The sequence below is a fragment of the Sparus aurata genome, chromosome 10 (genome assembly GCF_900880675.1).
Source record: "Sparus aurata chromosome 10, fSpaAur1.1, whole genome shotgun sequence".
Taxonomy (NCBI): domain Eukaryota; kingdom Metazoa; phylum Chordata; class Actinopteri; order Spariformes; family Sparidae; genus Sparus; species Sparus aurata.
This window is the reverse complement of record NC_044196.1, coordinates 1,148,184-1,169,822: the sequence shown is the minus strand read 5'-3', so window position 1 is coordinate 1,169,822 and position 21,639 is coordinate 1,148,184. Positions and strand designations below refer to the sequence as shown.

Here is a 21,639-nt window from a genome sequence, read left to right as displayed (position 1 = left end):
ATATCGAGAAGTCCCTATCCAACTGTCCTCTAAAAAATCTACTTTTTATCAACAAACTGAAATGTATTAGAAAGCTTTGTAGCAATTCTGCTACAATTAATACTATTAGAGCATGGAGGATCACACAGCATATGAAAGGCAGATCAGGGCTCATGTCGGTTTTCACCCCGATTTCTGATTGCTGTCAGCCAAGGGTATTTCTTCCTTGGGGGACCTTTTTGATGGTTCTACCTTCTTGACTGTCAAGCAAGTTATGGAAAAATATGGCATATCAAGAAATGATCTTTTTCGTTATTTTCAGGTCAGAGATTTTATTATAAAAGACACATTGCTGCTTGCTGATGTTAATGTCACACAGACAGAGAAACAATTGCTTCTTTCTCAGGGGAATGCTTCCTTTAGAACCTTTTATGCCAGTCTGAGGGATCGCTCAGGTCACAATGCTCGGGTGCTGGGGGTGATCTGGGAGAGAGAGCTGGGTGTTGTTATAACTAAGGAGATGAGGGATGACATCTGGAATAATGCAAGGAAAATTACAGTTTGTAATTGTACTAGAGCGATGCAACTTAAGATACTGCATAGGGCACATGTTGCCCCAAACCGTCTCTCCAAATACAGAAAGGATTTCTCTCCACTTTGTCTTAAATGTGTCAGGATCTGGGGCCAGGGACTCAAACGCAGACCAGAGTTAGTTGGAAACACGTGTAATTTATTCAGTACAAAAAAGCAATAGTGCTAACGTGGCTGGTGTTCTTCGAGACGCCGAGAGTGGTGGTGTGACTCAGGCTCAGGCTCCAGGTTCGTGGTCGGTGGTGCTGGCAGGTGACTGGGTTCAGGCTCAGGTCTGGTGGTCTGTGACGACGCAGAGAACAGGTAAGCAGAGGTTTCGAAAAAACAAGAACAAGTTCAGGTGCGACTGATTCAACGAACCGGCAGGGTCTGGAAGGGTCTGGGTACATAAGAGTGCGCTGATTATGGTGATGAGCTACAGGTGTGCTGATGGGAGCTCCAGCGACCACGCCCACCGGTGGCTTCCAGAGGGAGAGAGAGGAAGAGCACAATACAGAGACATACACAAAACCAAAACACACCGTGCACACAAAAAGGGAGCAAAGGAAGACAAAAATTCACAAACATACACACACTAGGCAGGAGGCCCTGATCACGGCCTGCGGGCCGTGACAAAATGTAAGACAGGAATTGGTGATCTTACTCACTGTTTCTGGTCCTGTGTACTAAAGTATTGGAGTGATGTCTTATTTGAAATACAAAAGGTTCTGAAAAAGGAGCTGGAACTTGACCCAGTTTCTCTCCTTTTGGGTCTCCCGAGCGGCTGTGTAACTGATATGTATCAGAAAAAACTGTATAATGTTATGACATTTTGTGCCAGGAAAAATATTCTTCAGCACTGGATCTCAGACAAAGCCCCCTCGGTTGCGGGATGGCAAAGGACAATAATGGAATATATACCTCTGGACTTTCTGACCTGTCTCCTGCACTACAAAACAAATGCCTTTCAATCAATGCAAATCTTTCTGCTATAATGACTCGAGCATTTGTAAAAAAAAATAAGAAAAGGGGTGAAAAAAACCCAAAACAAAACAAACTAATAATTTTTTTTATTTGGCTCCCATTGGACTTGATTTCACTCTGTGCTGTATAATGTACCTGTCGTGTTTACCTGGAACTGATCTTTTTTTGTGCGTGTGTTGATACTCCCAGCTAGTCTTTCGTTCCTGTTTGGTCCTGTCTTGTGTATGTTTGTCCATGATAAAAAATTAATAAACACATAAATATAAAAAAAATAAAAAGTATCACCGCCTGATCCAGAAGAAGTTGAATTTGCTCAAGAATCAGAACACAGAGAAAAGTCTTTTTCAAGACTATCCTGATTTGATGACGAACGTTGCAATTAAGGGCGGCTGTAGCTCAGCGGGTAGAGCAGGCCGGCTAGTGATCGGAAGGCTGCTGGTTCAAATCCCGGCTGAGCTGAACTGCATGTCGAAGTGTCATTGAGCAAGATACTGAACCCCAAATTGCTCCTGAGGGCCCTGCGATGAGCTGGCAACTTGTCCACGGTGTACCCTCCCTTCACTCGGAGACAGCTGGGATTGGCCCCAGCAACAAAACCCTCAACCCCTTGAAAAAGGGATTAAGCGGTGTCCATTTCATAAAACAAAAAATAAAATCACTAGAAAACAGAAAAAAGGCCTGTTGTTTCATATTCTGAGACCGGATGTTGTCATTTACAGGACGGTGCTGTGTAGAACAAACAGTAGGCTGTGGCGGGGTAATCTACCGTGACACATGGACATGGAACTGCAGTCAAGCCGGCCGTCAAGCTCCGTGGTCAAATCAGCCGCACTTAAATTTTGAGTGTACGAGTATTCTCAGCAGTATGGTAAATGCGGAGCATATTTACTTTCAGTTTTCAAAATAAAGGTATTATGAACAGTAAGCTATTATCCGAACCTACATTTAAAATACAACATGTTACATTAAAGTGTTTCATGTGCCCATAAGAAACACTTAACATCAAGTATCTTTACTGCACCAGTGTGGAGAAATGCAAAAATAAGAGAGTCCAATATTTATGCCTCCAGATTGCATATTTTATCATATTTGAGGTGCTGTAAAAACACATTGCTCAATATTTCCTGGCTACTGGTGGTATATTTGACTTTTACACATCTAAGACTACAACTATACTTGATATCAAGCACTTTACCAATGTTGAAAAATTCAACAATAAAATTCCACATTTGTACCTCCAAGTGGCATACTTTCATATATTTCAGCTACTGTAAAAACGCTCAACAATTCCTGGCTATGGATATATTTCACTTCTATACATCTAAGACTACAACTGTACTTGATATCAAGCATTTTTACTGCACTAATGTGGAGAAATTCAACATTAAACGTCCCATATTTCTTCCTGGAGATTGCATATTTGACCGTTATTGAGCTACTGTAAAATCACTTTGCTCAATAATTCTTGGCTATGGGTGATTTACCTGATTTCTCCACTAAAAATGCTTGATATAAAGTACAGTTGTAGTCTTAGATGTGTAGAAGTGAAATATACCATCCATAGCCAGGAATTGTTGAGCAAAGTGTTTTTACAGTAGCTGGAATATATGAAAATATGCCACTTGGGGGTACAAATGTGGAATTTTATTGTTGAATATCTCACATTGTACAGTGATAATGCTTGATGTCGCGTATAGTTGTAGTCTTAGATATGTAAAAGTTCAGTTCAGTTCAGAAAACTTTATTTATCCCATACGGGCAATTCAGTTTACAGCTCCCAGTTCAATTAAGTTAGAAAAGAAAGAAAGAAAAAACAAAACAAAAAACAAGACATACAACAATCATTCATTAGACATACAACTCTGACACTCAACTCTCAGTTTTCAACTCATGGTTCCCAACAGCGATGTCGTGTACCTGTGCAATATACAAGTAAATAAATAAATAAATAAATAACAACAAGCATACCCCTACTCATTAATATTGGCATTCATCAGCCTAATAAGAATTTGAGAATTTGAGTAGCGATTTGTCTTCCTCAGGGGGGCAGAGTAGCGTCGCCCTGAGGGCATCAGAGTAAATTCACTGGACATGACATGACTGACACCAGTGTGTAAAACAGTTGTTAAAACTCCGTGGCAGATAAAAGGGGCGAAGAGAGATTGTCAACAATTCTAGATCAGTTGTGCACATTCTTTCTCTGACCTTCACTGTATTACAGAACCTCTCGTTGACGTAAAAACACACTCCTCCTCCTCGGCTTTTTCCGGTAATCTCCGGAGACCGGTCCAGGTGAATCGGAATTCCGAACCCGCTGAGTGAAAAGTCCTCATCCCGGTCCGAGTCACTGAGCCAAGATTCAGTGAAGGCGAGGAGACAGATCTCCTTGATCTATCTCTTGAGCTTGGCCCATACTTGAAGTTCATCTAGCTTGTTCCTGATAGACTGAACATTTGCCAACAAAACTGTAGGGAGTGGGGGTCATTTGCGCCGATCGCTCAGCCTGAGAGTCTTTATTCTCTGCCGCAGACCACCTCTTTTTCCCATTTTCCTGGTCCTTACGATCGGCTTGCATATCTCCCTCGGGATACTGGCTGATATCTCTCCAGCTGCTCAAGTCCGCAGGGATAGCAGAAACTCCCGGCTCAGAGTAGCCCTCCCCGGTGCGCCATGTTCTGCTCCATGACAGAGAGAGACGCCAAGTAAAAGTAGTAGCGTTGCCGTAAAAAGAGATTAAAAGACTCGCAACTGTTCCCATCCGCATCGCTGATTCACTGACAGTTCATTCACACATAATAAAAAAAAAGGTAAAGGCCTCTCAGAACATAGCAAACACATAAGTAGCATACACTGGGCAGACGGCTGGGTCGCACACTGTGAAGCGCCCCGGAAGTGAATGACTTAGATGTGTAAAAGTCAAATATACCATCAGTAGCCAGGAAATAATGAGCAATGTGTTTTTACAGCACCTAAATATGGGACTCTTATTTTTGCATTTCTCCACACTGGTGCAGTAAAGATCTTGATGTTAAGTGTTTCTTATTCATCATGGGCGCATGAAACACTTTAATGTAACATGTTGTATTTTAAATGTAGGTTCGGATAATAGTTTACTGTTCATAATACCTTTATTTTGAAAACCGAAAGTAAATATGCTCTGCATTTACCATACTGCTGAGAATACACTAAGTGCGGCTGATTTGACCACGGATCTTGACGGCCGGCTTGACCACAGTTCCATGTCCATGTGTAACGGTAGATTACCCCGCTGTAGCCTACTGTTTGTTCTACACAGCACCGTCCTGTAAATGACAACATCCGGTCTCAGAATATGAAAAAGCAGGCCTTTTTTCCGTTTCTGTTTTCTAGTGATTTTATTTTTTTGTTATATGAAATAGAAATGAAAATCGAATCATTTTTTAAATTTCACTCAACCCCCTTTGACCATGAAAAAGAAAATCGCCTGTATTTCAATTTTATTTGTTGTATTTTAAAACGAAAATCAAATAACCACTCGTTTTTTGTTTTTTAATACCCGTTTCTGACAGGAAAATTGAATGACCAAAAGAGACACGGACCGAATACAAGAATTAGATTAGATTAATATCAACCCAGGAACTGCACCATGCTGCACATCCTGACAGCTGAGAATATTACTCTCAGGTATTGTCCCCCTCCCCCCTCTATAAATGGAGGCTGTCCTGAAATGTGTGTTTCTCTTCTATAAAACACATTCTACATCTCGGAGGCAACATCTTCACACATAAGTGGCCCCTTCTCCATAATGCGCATTAGGGGTGTGCCAAAATATCGATTCTACGATATCGATACACTGGTGCCAAATATCGATATTTAAAAATGTAAAAAAAAAAAAAAAAAAAAAAGTTTTTTTTTTTTTTTTTTGGCCCACCACCCCTCTTCGGAGGACAGCTTTATCTTTATTCAAATATAGGTATACAACCGAATAAAATTTAAAAAATGGTTTAAGTAGCTCTGAAACCCACACATATAGATATTTAATGATAGTTGTAGTCAGTATGTGTGTTAAGAAGAGACACTGTGCAATATACTCTTTGGTTACTTGGCTGTCATTCATGTGAAATTCATTGACAATGTTTTGTAATTCCTGTGAAATGGATTCATTGCAGTCAATAAATTATTAATTTCTTCAGTGACACAGATATCGTGATGTATCGTGGATGAAATTTTTTGCAATATATCGATTATCGCAGAATTGCTGTATCGTGATATCGTTATCGTGGGCAAAATATCGTGATAGTATCGTATCGCGAGGTACCTGGTGATACCCAGCCCTAATGCGCATGTAACACCCCTTTAAGGAACTGAAAGGTAGTGAGCAATATTATGTGTGATAGGCCAGTAGGTTCGGCTGCTGGAGCATAGTGAAATGTATAGTGAGAATGTTCAATATCACCTTAGCAATTGCTACTTTAACTTTAACTTTTATTTTTTCTCCTGGACTCTGGACTGAATCGAATGAAAGACTTACCCCATCATTCTGTGGAACTGTAAATTGTGAAGTGGTGGGATATTTTCCCTGAGTGGTGATTGTTTAACTTGGTTGTTTCGTTTTTGCTGAGTTAAATTGTTAAGCAAGATTTGATCAGAGAGAAGCTTGAATTTAATGGTAGTAAATTTAAATTCATGTCATAAGGGTACACCCAGGACAGAGATAAGTGATTTAAGGTGAAACTAAGCAATTGCTTAATTGATATTCTGTGATCTAACACAACCTGTGTTGTCATTGCTGTGAATGGTACCTATAATTCATTTGTAAGACTCTGGTAAATGTCTATCTGGATCTGAGATCCTGGCTGGTTCTGATTAGTGATGGAACGGCAGTTCTTTTTACTGTACTGAATCTCTAGAATCTGTTCATTAAAATGATTCGTTCAAAAGATTCGTTCACCGAATCGTTCAGTGCTCTCCAACTCCCTGAACTGATAATCAGCCAAACGATCCGTCATTCAGTTCATTAATCAGCCCTGAGGTTCACGTTCACTTACTGAGGGATGGTGCGTTCACGGACTGTAGTACACAATCATTCGTGGGACACGCAGCGCTGCTGAGAAAGGAACGAATCAATTCAAGAAGGGATTCCGTTCACTTCGTTCACTCAAAAGATTGAACGTCACGTTCGCGATCGACACAACACTAGTTCTCCTCAGGCCTCTCCATCAGCTTCTGTGTCCATCTGTTCAGCTGAACCTCTAAGTTTGGTTATGATGAAGCTGTGACGTGTTACAACGATCACACTTCTGTTAATTTAACGTGCAGGGTGAATGTTTTTTCACAACCGCTGCAACAGAAGAATGTCTCTCTTGTGTGCACTGCCATGTGTCAGGTCATACTTAACTTATGCTGGGAATCAATTAGGATATCAATGAATCAATAATTGAATTGTTTTTGTTACTTAATTAAATTGTTATTGTTAATTAATGAAACGAAGGTACCATGATTCATTAATGAACATGGGGCACCAACCTGGAGTCAGGGATCATTAATCAAATGATATGCTTCTAGTCTCAAAGCCTGAAGTTAATAAAGAATTGTTTATTATGAAAATATAAATAATTAGATAAGGTGGAAGGCGTGAATCTGAACACTGACCGTCTCAACCAGCTGTTATTATAATATGGGAATGTGCAAAATAATCACAGATGCTGCTCAGTTAAAATCGACAGTGTTTATTAAAGCTTTCTCCAAAACACAAACCACATACCTTAACAAACAACAGTTGTTCTCTACAACCAGCACTAAAAAAACATCAGCAAAGCCAAAACCAACATAAAGATGGAGATATAAGTGTGTGTGTGTGCTAAACGTGACTTGGCGAAGTCACGCGAGAACAAGAATTCCAAGGCGATGATTCCGATTCTGCTGAATCAGATACCTGGAATTCAAAAATAGCGGCAATGAGTGTATCGACCAAAGGTGACACTTCACGAGCACGCAAAATGTGAACAAAGATGGCGGTTACATAGTCTTTGGCTTCGTGTGCAGTTTGATTGCATGTGAGCAGGAGCAGAGTGGCAAACGGGACGATCGGGAGATTCTGCTTCTGAAGTCAATGGAAGGGGTTATCGACACATGTATCTTTTGTTATAACGGGATTATTAACTATAAGTCTCCTACAGATCGCTCACAGCATTAAATGTGTGTGTTACCCGGGATGTGTATGTAAGTGTATATGTGTGGATTTGGGTGTTAGTAAAAGGAAAGAAGCTAAGCGAGCGCTTAGCAGACAACAAAGAATAACACATCAACTATGTGGTACACAGCGGTCGTCTCTCCCTCAACCAGCGGCCAGCAAGCAAATCGAGGTTTGTTTATCGTCTGCTGATCGAGCCGAAATACGACATACTGTGATCGCACACAGAGGCAAAACTAAACAAGCTATCCACTGAGTAGATCAGCATAAATGAGCTCCTAGTGAGCGTAATAACACAATTAGCACACAGTACAGTCAACAATCAATAGGACTCGGTGGTCCCTTCACAACAAATATAAGCACAACAAAAAGATGCTTTATACCAGGGGTGTCAAACTCATCTTCAGCCCAGGCCACATCAACATTATGGTTGCCCTTAAAGGGCCGGTTGTAACTGTAAGACTGTATGAATGTAACTACTCCGTAAAATATTGTAACAAATAAGTGTCTTTGCATTTAATTATTATTTATTCAACTGTACAAATATTGAACAAGCATTTACATAAATGTAAAAATATATTTAAGCACATTGCTCTGTAATTATAACTAGTCCCTTTAATTTATAAGATTAAGAAACCCACCATTACTCCATCAATCACAGATCAAACTTTTCAAATTAATAACAAAGATAAGCCAAATATGATCACACACAAGTTATTACATCAACTTTGTTCAAAGTGTTTTTGTCACTGTTGAGTTGGGCAGAACTATGGCACACAAATAATTCTGAGCTGCTAAAACATGTGTCACATGTGTGGCATTTTAGAAAAACAAAAAGCAGAGAGCCTTGCAGAGGGTAATGAGAGATGGTTTTGATTACAGTAAACATTTGAACACATACACCTGTAAACACACTGAATATGTGGTTTAATTTGGCAGCTAACAGAGCACACGAAAAAGCACTGACAGACAGGAAAGTGGGCAACATTGTCCTGTTCCAACTGGGACCTCCACAGGTGCAGTTTTCGCTGGAAAGCTGTGACCATGTTGAACTTCTTGTGTGATGACTTCACTAATCCATCCAAGCCCGTGTTTCCTCCACACACTGCAGATGCACCATCGGTAGTTAACCCATCAACTTGTCCCACGGTAATTTAGTTTTACTCACGGACCTTTCCACCGCATCAAAAATGTTCCTGCCCGTTGTCGTCGTCCCATGCATGGCAGCTACATCCAAGAGCTCGTCGCTGACGGTGAAGTCTGCCTTCAAGCCTCTTATGAAAGTGGACAGATGCGCTTTATCCATGTTGTCTGCGAAAAAGCAGGTAACTGCGTGAATCTTCGGCCAGCTGTGTTGTCAGATTGTCTGCTAGTTCCTTAACTCGGTCTGAGATGGTGTTTCTTGACAAACTGATATTGTTAAAAGTCTGATTCTGGTCGGGGCACACCTGCTCACACACCTGCTCACACACCTTTAGCTTGCACCGCTTCACAAATGCGCCCTCCGAAAAACACTTGGACGCTCGGTGATTTCTTCAGCCACAACAAAGCTAGCTTTCACTGCTGCATCACTTTTAGCGGTAGCTTTGGTGAACACATTCTGCTGCAGCTGCAGTCTGCCTTTTAATTTGTGGACAACTTCTCCAGCACTTCTTAGAAATCCGCTTTAGTCAAACGCTGATATGGAAACACTGGGATCTCGCAGCAGGATTTGCGGTCTTTTCGCGGGTCACACAATGCACGTCGGGTTATCGGGTCATCGACATGCATTGTGGGAGATGTAGTTTATGGTCACTATACACCGTAAAGCAGTGTACTTTTATTTTAAGACAATTGTACACCTTTTAAGCTCTTGCAGGCCACATAAAATGACGTTACGGGCCGGATTCAGCCCGCGGGCCTTGAGTTTGACACATATGCTTTATACTATCTGTTTCTGCCCAAACAGAAGCCTTTTACTTGGGTCGCTCATTGTGACTAGCGTGTCCCGTCTGGCTTGAAACTCCAACTTGTTTTAGATGTGAGCGCGGGTCAGCTGTAAAGTCCAACAGCAGATGAAGGCCGGCTGCTATCAAACAGCGGGACCAATCAGAGGGAAGGACGGGGCCTCGGTGGTTCCGCCTTCTTCTGAAGATAATTTCTTCATTCTGCAGGCAGTGAGGAACGACTGGGTTGTGCAGTCTTCCTCTATGGATGAAAAATGATAATGAAGACTATTCTAACAAGAAACGAAAGTTAAAAAAACTTTAAAAACAGGGCCACTTTAAGCCATGGGGAATGGGTCAAAGTGTAGTAGTACCTTGAAGTACCATGTCAAAATTTATTATTTAATTATTTACCACATTGAGAGCAAAGACATGTCTTATCTCCTGTGTAAATCCTGATGTGTGTGATAACATGTTGCTGTTGGCGGAATCTTTAACCACATTCATTCTCCTGTGTGAATCTTTGTGTGTCTGATAAGATTTTGCTTTTGGATGAATCTTTTACCACATTCACCACAATTGTATGGTTTCTCTCCTGTGTGAGTCTTTGTGTGTCTGATAAGATCTTGCTTTTGGATGAATCTTTTACCACATTCACCACAACTAAACGGTCTCTCTCCTGTGTGAGTCTTTGTGTGTCTGATAAGATCTTGCTTTTGGATGAATCTTTTACCACATTCACCACAACTAAACGGTTTCTCTCCTGTATGAGTCTTTGTGTGTCTAATAAGATCTTGCTTTTGGATGAATTTTTTACCACATTCACCACAACTAAATGGTTTCTCTCCTGTGTGACTCTTTGTGTGTCTGATAAGATTTGGCTTACAGTTGAATCTTTTACCACATTCACTGCAACTGAACGGTTTTTCTCCTGTGTGAATCATTGTGTGTGTGATAAGATCTTGCTTTCGGATGAATCTTTTACCACATTCAGCACAACTGAATGTTTTTTCTCCTGTGTGAATCTTTGTGTGTCTGATAAGATGTTGCTTTCGGATAAATCTTTTACCACATTCACCACAACTGAACGATTTCTCTCCTGTGTGAATCTTTGTGTGTGTGATAAGATCTTGCTTTCGGATGAATCTTTTACCACATTCACCACAACTGAATGTTTTTTCTCCTGTGTAAATCTTTGTGTGTCTGATAAGATGTTGCTTTCGGATAAATCTTTTACCACATTCACCACAACTGAACGGTTTCTCTCCTGTGTGATTCTTTGTGTGTCTGATAAGATCGTACTTTCGAGTGAATCTTTTACCACATTCACCACAACTAAACAGTTTCTCCCCTGTGTGAAACCTCTCACAAATAATCAGTTTTGAGTTTTTGCTAGATCTTTCACCACAGTCAGAGGAAGTAAACTGTTCCTTGTCAGTACCGCATGCTAGACCACTTACAGGGACTTCAATGTTTTTCTGAGAGTTTAACCTTGACTGAGGTTCTTTGGTCTCACTCCAGACATCATCATTGTCTTCAGCCTGAGGTCCAGGAGAGTCTTCTGCCTCAGGTCCAGGAGAGTCTTCAGCCTCAGGTCCAGGAGAGTCTTCAGCCTCAGGTCCAGGAGAGTCTTCAGCCTCAGGTTCAGGAGAGTCTTCAGCCTCAGGTTCAGGAGAGTCTCCTGTCCTGTCTTCAGTCCCCGATTGTAAATGTCTATCTGGAACTGAGTTCCTGGCTGGTTCTGGTCCACCACAGTCCTGTCCGTCAGCTTTTGTTTCCATCTGTTCAGTTTGTCTTTGATAAAGCTGCGAGGACTGAGGTTTCTCTTCATCCTCATCTTCATTCTTCACAGGAACAAGAGTGAATGTGAACTCAGTGATATCAGCTTCCTCCTGCTTAGTCCACAGTTCCTCCTGTTCATCCTTAATGTGTGGGGGCTCTGGGTCCTGCTGGTCCAGACTGGAGCTCCACTCCTGCTGCTCGGGAGAAACCTTTTTCTGTCCAAACAGCTGCTGGACATCTGCAGGACACAGGAGACAAAAAGACAAATGTTAGGCCGACAGAAAACAAGTTCAAATCAGGTTGATATTTAGCCAAATACTGGAGCGGACAGGTAACTCCACATTGTTCCACTGAACATCATGAGAAATCTTAATGAATTCAAACCGTGTGAAAGTGTAATATTGTGTTGAAAATCTAATTCTAAAAATTCTACATTTATCTCTGTAACAAAACAAAACAAATAACAACAATACAATCACAACTTCAATGTTAATTCAAAATTCATACATATGTCTTTCTGCACCTTCAAATTTCGTGCGCCCACAATAAAGCTTTTGTGCTGCATTTAGACAAAACGTAAAGAAAATATTTGTGCTGCATTACCTACAGTTGTTTGACTGCAGGGCTGTTAACTCTTAATTGTGTCTACTCGCACAACGTGAATAGAAATAACTGTGAACGCGTGGCACCCAGCCATGCCTGCAGCTTCCCAGTGATACCTGAAGCTAAAATGTGCCCAGTTCTCAGCTGTGTAGCATCTGTGCATATGTCTCCACAGAGTGGCAGCTTCTTAACAGTGTTGTTTTTGGCAGCCATTTCAGATTTAGTCTTAGTCTTTTGGACTAAAATGCTTTTTAGTTTTAGTCAAATTCTAGTCACTTCTATATGTGATAGTTTTAGTCCAGTTCTAGTCGACGAAAACTCAAACAGGTTTTAGTCTAGTTTTAGTCAGTTTAAGTAAAAAACTAAAACAAAAGAAGTATAGTCTTTTATCAAATTAATTTAGGTCAATCAAAAGATCTACAAGCTCACAATGTGTTGCAATGTGTTGAACTTGTAGATCTGCTATTTTCACAACTTGTGTGTGACACTCTGTATGATGAAGTAGGGCATCAATTCATGAAAAAACAGTTGAAATGTGCTGATATGTGCTGATTGTTATTCTATACCTTGTGGTTTCGTACACTTAAATTGTTCAATTAAAAAAAAATAAGTGACAACAAATGTGTCTTCAAAATAAGAGCTTTACATTGCACCCTATTTGAGTTTAGAACTGGGGTCTTCGCGGGGGGCTTTTAATTTGAAAGTAGCGACCGTTACTAGCTTGCTGCTACAACAGCAGTGAACAACGCAGAAGACAGAGACCGAGGAGACGCTAGCATCTCCCGGGTCTACGCGGCTGTCCAGTTGCTACACGAACATTAAGCAGAGATGTCATGCATTTTAAACGTCTGACAGACCACCCACTAACATTTCTGTCCATTCTCGTCTCGTCAACGAAAACTCACACACGTCTCGTCATGTTTTAGTCATGAAAGAGCCATTTTTATCTCGTCACCGTCTCGTTATCGTCATGAAAAAAAGGGGCGTCAACAAAATAATTTCGTCATCGTCGACGAAAACAAAACTGCTTCTTAACAGGTGTGTTAAAAACAATAGATCTGTCTTGCCACTGTTGAAGAAATCATTCAAGTCCTGTTGAGGAGTTTTCTGCGTGATGTGTTTTATTCAAAGAATACCGGTAAATTGGTGGACTGACGGGCACAGAGCGAATCTGAGCCACTGAGTGGAACCAGAGCAATTGAAACAGTCACATATTATACAGTAAGAACAAAGAAGAAGGAAGGGCAGGTTCAAATAAAAGGTAAACAAAAGGCAAAGGGAGGGCATCTGCTCTTTGGAGAGTGTGAACAGCAAGGTGGGGGGAAGGTGTGGGGGCACACTTAACACAGCACCCTGCAGAGACACATTTGCATAACACCTGTTACGCAAATGTGTCTCTGCAGGGTGCCGGAGACAGACAGGAATCACCATTAAGGTCTGGAGGCCAAAGGGCTCTTTCCAGAAATCATTTCAAATGTGTATTTTCTTCCTTATTTAGGGCCCTATGATTTCCGCGACCAAGGAATCGCGGACGGATACACGGAATTGGCCGATTAAAACGGAATCTACATTTTGATTAATTTCACTGAAATGCCCTTTTATTGTGGAAGAGGAACATATGTCTGGGGAACACTGCACGGAGGGAAGCAAATCTGGGTGGCACAACAAGCCCTCTCCACAGACTGAGTCGCTCCACCCGTCATAACAATGTAAGCATGGCGAAGCAGCTGCCCACGGCTCCTTTCTTGTGCACTGCTCCGTCTCAGTCGGCGAAAAAACTGAGACATTTGACATTAACCCCTCAGTACAGAGCCGAGCAGTTCCCAAACGACTTGTATGTGTCAGGTGAACTGTTGTTTTGCAAAGAAGCAAACCCGAGAAATCATAATTAAAGATGTAACGTAACGCTTGAGAGTTAACCACCTGTCGGATTCATATTATCGGCATATCACCAGAGTGACTATTAAATGCTGCTAACAGTAGTTGCTGTTAGCTAGCTAGCCCCTAGGAGCTCAGAGGACGGGGGAGGGTTGGTGTTTTCACTGCTTGCTGGTTAGTATGCTAACCTGACATAACGCCACAAGTATAATTTCTCAATTTGTTGGTCATCTTTGCTAACTTAAGTTTTCTGAACAATTTTAGTATGCATAACATTACTGACTCTGCCTGAGAGCTGACCATGTTTTTATTCAAATTGTAACCCAATTGAACCCCATAAAAACATAAAATATACTACTTTATGAAGACATGATGAAGTCAAAATGTTTTTGATGCATGTTAATACACTCTACGGGACAGTATTGAAGAAATGTGTTTGTCAGAGTTAGTTTTGGGTAAAATGACATGGATATTCCCATTCTATGGACTCTTGGCAAACTATGAGAAAAAAAATTGTGGCATTAAGTTGTAGCTGTGGAAAAAGGGAACACTCCAAAGGTATGTAGGCATTCTTGCTTCTTGCGGTAGAGGGCTCTTTCTAATGTTGTGTCATGGTGAGTTTAGAAGGCTTTTACATGTTCTGGAAATAACTTTTTTGGGCTTAAAATAATCATGACAGTCTCAGCTTTCCAACAGTCAGTGCGTTTACATTACACTCAAGAAAACCGAATTACTGCGTTTGTCTGACTATGATCTGATCTTTAAGATGCATGTATACACCTTTGTCTGACTAAAATCGGACCGGATCGGATTTCTCATAGTCGAATTACACCACGTAGATTATTCGATTGAAAGTCGCATTACTCCTGCATGTATACGTTTTCAGCGGATCGGATCGGATTTTGCGTTCTGCGCAGGCGCGAGATTTTTCCCCGGGGCCGTGAGCCAGAAGCAGACGGGCGGCGGCGGCTTTCCTCCGAAATCACAGCAAGAAAGCGTGCCAGAGTGCACATAGTTTGTGTAATTATCATGTACACCATATACGAAGTGTACAAAGATGTAGCTTCGTCTCGCTCTTCGTACGCCATCTTTCTTGAATGCCGAGGCAGCTGGTGACGTAAAGAGGTCAGCCGGAGGTGTTTCTGTTACCACTAGTTGAAATGGGTACAGCGCCACCTAGCGTACCGGGGTATGACATGTTTTCGGCCAGTAATTCGCTTTTCTCAATGGCATGTATACTTCGATAATTGCAGTTGTCCGATTGAGCAGCATAATCGAACTATGGCTGTAATCTGACTAAGCTGTGCATGTAAACGCACTGAGTGAGTATATACAGTTAAGATCTGATGTTTAAAACTATTAGCAAAAAAACTATTCGTTTTTACGAAGGGTGTTCGTTTAGTGAAGGGTGTTCCTTAAGGGGTTAAGTATCTGCACTGAATATCATGAAAAAGTCTTAAGGGTGGATGGGTCAGGTACCCAGGTCATGTGACTTTATGCAGCATTCAAAAACTAAATTGATACTTTTATGTCACACACCAAAATGGCAGCCTACGTCGACAGAGACACTGGCCACGAGGTAAGTGTTGTTATTTTTCTTGTTAATTATGTTTTGGGGGGTATTTGTTTTTGAAAATATTTTTCTTGAAGGATCATTTTATGTATTCTTGTTGAAAAATAATGAATTACATTCACACAACTTTGATAAACAGGTATTGAATGTCTGTATCCTTGGCGATACGTTGTCCAGATAAGGGGTATATAAACAGGCGTAATCACTCTCAGATATACTTATGTTTTGAAGCCTATACTCTACAGATAATCAATAATATAAAGGTGTTAAATATTGATTACACTTCATTTTACTCTTAAATGTGTATTACTGATTAACTCACCAGTGTACATATGTTTTCAGGGAATTTCTACCAGTACTTTCTATGGTACAAGAAAGAGAGCGGTGGCATCTGTTGTGTTGCCACCTGATGGTTCATCTGATTCAGATGAGGGAACCAGTGAAGATGAGGAAGATGATCTGTATACAGAGGGCCAGTGTCAGGACAGCAGCAGCAGCAGCAGCAGCAGTGACCAGTTCAGTGATAGCTCAAGTGATGATGAGGCAGAAGAGGGAGCAAACCAGAGTAAAAGAGGGAGGATGTTCAGGTAATTCAGTTTAAAATTAGAAATAGTTTGGTGCTTTGTATTGGTGATTGGGGGAAGGGGGTGCCTGTTTTTTCACAGGTATTTTTTATATTATTTATTCTATATTATATTATATATAATTATATATATTTTTTTCCTTTTCAATAGATGGAGGAAAACTGAATTTGAGCACCAGTCTACTGCTACACCAAGTTCCGTCAGTGCACCAGATGAGCTATCCACTCCACTAACATACTTCTCCAAATTCTTTGACGAGGAAGTCTTTGAGACCATTGCTCACCAGACGAACTTGTATTCATGTCAGCTCATGGAGGCAGCATCAACACTAATGCCTCTGAAATCGAAGCATTCATTGGAATGAAGTTGATGATGGGTGTCGTGAAAATGGCCGCAGTAGAAAACTACTGGGCAACAGATACTACATATGACAAAATAGCAGATGTCATGCCACTCAAGTGGTATAAATGTTTGTCCAGGATGCTCCACTTTCAAGACAACACGAGCTCTGATTCCAGTGAAGATCGCCTGGTGAAAGTAAGGCCTGTACTTGACCACATGAGGGGGAAGTGTATGGAAATTGAGAGTGAAAACCAATTCTCAATTGATGAAATGATGGGTCCTTACAAAGGCAAAAAAGCTGGAAGTCTGCAGCAGTATCTACCCAGCAAACCCAAGAAATGGGTTTCAAGATCTTTGTGCGAGCTGGTGTGTCTTGCTTTGTGTATGACTTCATGGTTTACACAGGGAAGTCTACATTTGATGGTTCTAATCCAGACAAAGAGTTTGGGTTAGGTGGAAATGTTGTTTATCAGAAACCCCTCCAACTGCGTTGTCTACTTTGACAACTTTTCACAACCCTGAGACTGATTGGCTTCAGAAGTTTGGGTACCATTTGAAAGAACCGCTTGATGGGTTGTACACTGGAACAAGATCGAGACCTCCTGCGAAGAGGAAGAGGCAGCTTTGACTTTCGTGTGACAACGATGCTGTCACGTTGGTGAGCTCCTGTGCTTCTGTCAACCCCGTTGGCCAAGTGAGACGTTACTCCAAAGAGGAAAATAAGGAAATAAGTGTGCCATGCCCAAAGATTGTATCTGAGTACAACACTCACATGGGAGGAGTAGATTTGGCTGATATGATGTTTGCCCTGTATCGCACTCCAGCCAAATCCCATTGATGGTACCTGGCCATATTTTGGCAGATGGTTGACATTGCTGTCAATAATGCCTGGCTTCTCCATTGTCGTGATGCAGCCCCACTGGGTCAGAAACGTCCTTGTCTGAAGAACTTTAGGTTGGATGTTGCCAAAGGACTCAACTACCCTGAAAAGCAAAAAAAGGGGTTGTCCCTCCAAAGGAAACGAAAACAACACACCATCAAGTGTAATCAAACAGCCAAAAGTCCCCAGGCCTGTGGATGATATGAGATATGACGGGATTGACCACTTCCCTATCGTGTCAGTGAAAGGCCGATGCAGGAAGTGCCAGGATGGACAGACCTCCATTGTGTGTCAGAAGTGCAAAGTGAGGCTTTGCATTGTCTCTGGCCAAAACCCTCACAACTGTTTCCACAGCTTCCACTGCAAATAGGCTATTTCTAGTGTAGGAGCTCCACAGGGGAGATGTTTGCATAAGAACAGGAATAAGACGTTTTGTGTAAAGTTAGTAGCTCGTTGTTTATTCAAAGCTACATTTGTTTCCAATAACTTGTGTTCAGTTTTTCCCTCACTTTTTTTTAAACTTTGTATACAAGACATGAATTGCTTATAATGTTTTAAAAGTTTACAAATTAAATATTTGAAAAATTGGAAAATGGTAAATTTATACCCTAAACGAGCAATGTATTTTGGGAGATACAAACTGTTAAATTAAATTAAAGTTCATATTTTAAAAAAATCATGAAATTGTGTTATTTTAGCCTAGAAACATCAGAAAATAGCAATTAATTATTTTCCCAAAATGTTTAAATGTGCTTGCCCATTTAAGGGTTAGCCTAATGATTCCAGACAGGGAAATTATTTTGTTACAGCAGTAGTGGGTCCGCAAATAAAACGGACACAGTCATACATAATATTACCACTATACGATCACGTTTGTACTGAAGAATATAGATAAAGACTATAATAATACTGAAATGTGTTTTGTATTAGTCTTTTCTGAAGGCTAAAGGAAAATACTCCCGAGCTGGAATCTGAATGATTGCAGTTGCATCACACTGTGGATAACGACTGTGTGTCACTGATGTTTGGACCAGTAAAGAGAACCTTTGTACCGGCTTTGTTACATTAAAAAGGAACCAGACTGAGAGCAAGTCCTGTGTGGCCGTGCTGTCCTTCCTGGACCCCAGACACAAAGAGGACACATCCACCACAGAACCACCTCAGACACAACCCGTCACATATACAAAAGTTATATCTAAACTAATCTATTGATAAAAATCCTGATTTACAGAATATTAATTAAAAGTAGAAAAAGCACTAAAGTCCGATACAAAGAGATGTGTCTCACTCAACCAGAATTTGCACACAGTTCGGCTCTGGTTCTGAGTCAATGGGTCACATGACCCGGAAACTATTGAACAAAGATGCAGATTTGTGTTGGTGCCGACAGTAGCCTCTTTCACACTGCCGTTTGCATGCGGAAATCCTGCGCCAATTCTCCGCACCCTCCTCTGTGTGAAAGTTTCAGATGTGGAGAGGGGGAAAATTTCGCTCCGGAGCTGATCCGCCTCTGGAGGTAGTGTATCAAGGCCGCATTATTGGTGAGCCGTCCGGAGGCGCGGAGCGGGGGCGTGTCGGTCTGACAGTCTGATAACTACACAGGTCCTTCACTCAACTAAATACAGAGAAATGTCCCACAAAGCAACGTTACAGGACCTAACAAAAGTAACGCAGTAACTGTAACTGTCTTTGGAAACTTATATGAAGAGAACATAACACAGCTGTACGTGGAGAAGCGTCCGCCCTCCCGCCTGTCCTACCGACTCTTCCTCACATTTCTGCTCAAAAAACAGCGTCTGTCACCTGCAAAAAACTATAACTCACGAGAGTCTGTGACGAAAATAAATCGCCGCAACTGTCAGCTCTCCGGACCGAGACTTCAGGGAACTTTCCCCCAGAAAAAAGCCTCCGTCCCCGCGAGTGACAGAGTCAGACAGCGTCCTGTTTACTGATGGTGATTATGTATACTTACGTAATGTAGCGCGAAAAACTTCACTCCGTCACTTTCCAGGATTTCTGGTGGGTCAGGATCTCAATCACTACACATTATAACAGCATATGATTATACACTGTCTGCGGGTTTGGATTAACAGAGGGAACACCTGGGGAAACACCGACGTCATCAACATGGAGTGTACCGTCACGCCTCTTTAGGAGCCGCAGCGCAGCTTTCTGTGTGAATTACACACGTGAAGGCGGAGATGCTTCACTCTGTGTGAATCACCATCGGCGGAGAATTCCCGAACCACTGCTCCGGAGACAATGCGGAGAGGCTGTTTAAAAACGGCTAGTGAAGAAGGAGGAGAACGAACCTGCTCTGTGTAACCGAAGCTGAGGCGTTAAAGCAGAGTCCAGTAGGTTCCGGTGTCGCTGGTTCTGCTCTGTGGACCGACACAGTTCCTCCTCGTACTCTGCTATCGTCCTTTCAAACAGCGCACATATCTCCTCAGCAGCCGCAGTCAGTCGCTGCTTCACCAACGATCTCAGAATCTGGACTTTAGACATTTTCACACAGTCACACTGTTTACAGCTAGCATGCTAAGCTAACGTGTGTATACTCGTATCTGGCGGGAGATGAGTCTGAGAGCAAACAGCACAAAGTCCATCACACACGTTCATCCAGACTGTCACTACGTCACTACCGTGGACGGCTCATCTCTAATCGATCATCAATAATCAGAAGAAAAGCGATCTGAGCGGCTGGAGAGTCCCGGAGAGTCCACGAGAGTCCGGCTGCATAGCTCCACTGTGGGGTCGCTTCCGGTCCTCCAGCCTCAGACCGGGAAGTACGTGCAAGAAACTTCAAAATAAAATCATGCACACACTTCCGGTGGAAGCGCTATTGTCGCGATATTTAATTAATCAACATTGTAACGTTAAAACCATTAATTTCTTTAGTTTGACATACATGTTGATCTTGCCACATCTGTCTACGTTGTATGTGACATCAGTAGGCTTATCTGTATCAGTGTAGCAACATATCGATTCAATACGTCATCAACATTAATTCTGTCATCATAAACTCCTTCCATGTAGTTTAGTGACGTCAGATTATATGAAAGTATTAAGCTTGCTGAGCCTAAAGACTCTCTTCCTGTCTTTAACAAAAACACGTATTAGCAAGTCTCAAGTAAATATACTAAAGTATATTTAGCGCTTTTCAGATTATTTGTATGAATACAAGAGTTGTTTTTAATCAGATTGTTCATCAGTCTGATTGAATTTTAAAAAGTGCTGATTCAGCTCTGACGCAGCATATAATCTGTAAAGTAACTAAAACAGTGTTTTCAATAAATGTAGTGGAGTAAAAAGAACATATTTACAGAAGTAAAGTACAAATAGCTCAGAAGTGTTCTGAGGTCCAGCAGTGGAAACGTTGTCAGAGGTAATAATCCTGCTGTGCTCATGTCGCCCTCTGGTGGTTGTTTACCAGAACATCAGTGATGAACTCTGATTGTCTGACAGGAATCTTCATCTTCTATCAGTAATATAGCACTAAAATGACTAATATGTTCCTACCTTACACAGTCTTACATAATAAAACACCAAAGCTAATCACTTCTGCATCCCGTCATCCCTCCTGCACAGGCAGCCAACACATACTATCACTAAAAGGCTCCTTGTTCCAGTTCCTAAATGATCTGAATGGCCATTCAGTAGAGCTCAAGGTACGACCATCACATTGTTTTCATTTGAGGCTCTGGTTTTAAACCATCTTCATCAAGTAGTAACGTCCTCGTCCAGGGAACAGGCTTTCACCTGGTGGTCATCTACAGACCTCTGACTCCCAGTTACTAGAAGAGTTCTCTGAATCTCTTGCAGATCTTGTGACTTGTTCAGATCTGATCCTAATTATTGGGGATTTTAAATCCATTTAAAAAGCCTTCTGAAGCCTTCTGACCCTCTAAGTGAAGCTTTTCTGGGACTTGTTGATATTTCTGGCTTCATTCAGCTTGTTCATGAACAGACTCAGTCCAGTGGAAACTCTCTTATTTGGTGACAATTTTATTCTATTTTCTTATTTCAGCAGCACTTTACACTCCTTTTCATACATGTTGAGGTCATTATTGTGGTAATTAGGAAGTAATGAACTTGCTAAATACATACAAAACATCATACTCGCCTACTTACCATTAAAGTTCTGGTCTTTATTTTGTGACATATCTGAATGTTCCGAATATTTTTGAACCCCAAAAATAATTTGACACGTTTCATTTGACTATTATTACATATCCAGACACACACACACACACACACACACATACTCATATCCCTTACTGATGTTGAGTAATGTATTGTAGTGTAAAAAAAAAAAAAGCAGGTGGTAAGCAGGGGAGTAATTATGAAGTCATGTATTTATTAAATGT

General features: G+C 41.3%; 2 protein-coding genes across 5 annotated transcripts in view; one reads left to right on the top strand and one right to left on the bottom strand.

The window, feature by feature from the left end:
• LOC115590038 (Fc receptor-like protein 5) overlaps positions 1 to 21,639 on the top strand; it is a 435,016-nt gene that overhangs the window by 156,175 nt on the left and 257,202 nt on the right. The gene's annotated exons all lie outside the window — the stretch shown is intronic.
• LOC115589979 (zinc finger protein OZF-like) lies at positions 7,226 to 20,039 on the bottom strand. 3 transcript variants are annotated; one of them, XM_030431197.1, is made up of 3 exons: positions 19,585 to 20,039; positions 11,091 to 11,650; positions 7,226 to 9,892 (listed from the first exon to the last, which is right to left on the bottom strand). In XM_030431197.1, exons 1-3 carry the CDS (start codon positions 19,775 to 19,777, stop codon positions 9,848 to 9,850), a joined length of 798 nt encoding a protein of 265 aa, XP_030287057.1. In that variant the 5' UTR covers positions 19,778 to 20,039; the 3' UTR covers positions 7,226 to 9,847. The 3 variants fall into 3 exon arrangements, with proteins under 3 accessions (XP_030287057.1, XP_030287056.1, XP_030287055.1); XM_030431196.1 differs by having other exon boundaries at positions 11,122 to 11,650; XM_030431195.1 differs by having other exon boundaries at positions 7,226 to 11,650.

Coding starts and splice junctions, on each gene's coding strand:
- LOC115589979 (XM_030431195.1), bottom strand. CDS start 19,777: ATGTCTAAAGTCCAGATTCTGAGATCGTTGGTGAAGCAGCGACTGACT. Junction 11,651..19,584: donor GCTTCGGTTACACAGAGCAG/GTTCGTTCTCCT, acceptor TGTGTCCTGCAG/ATGTCCAGCAGCTGTTTGGA.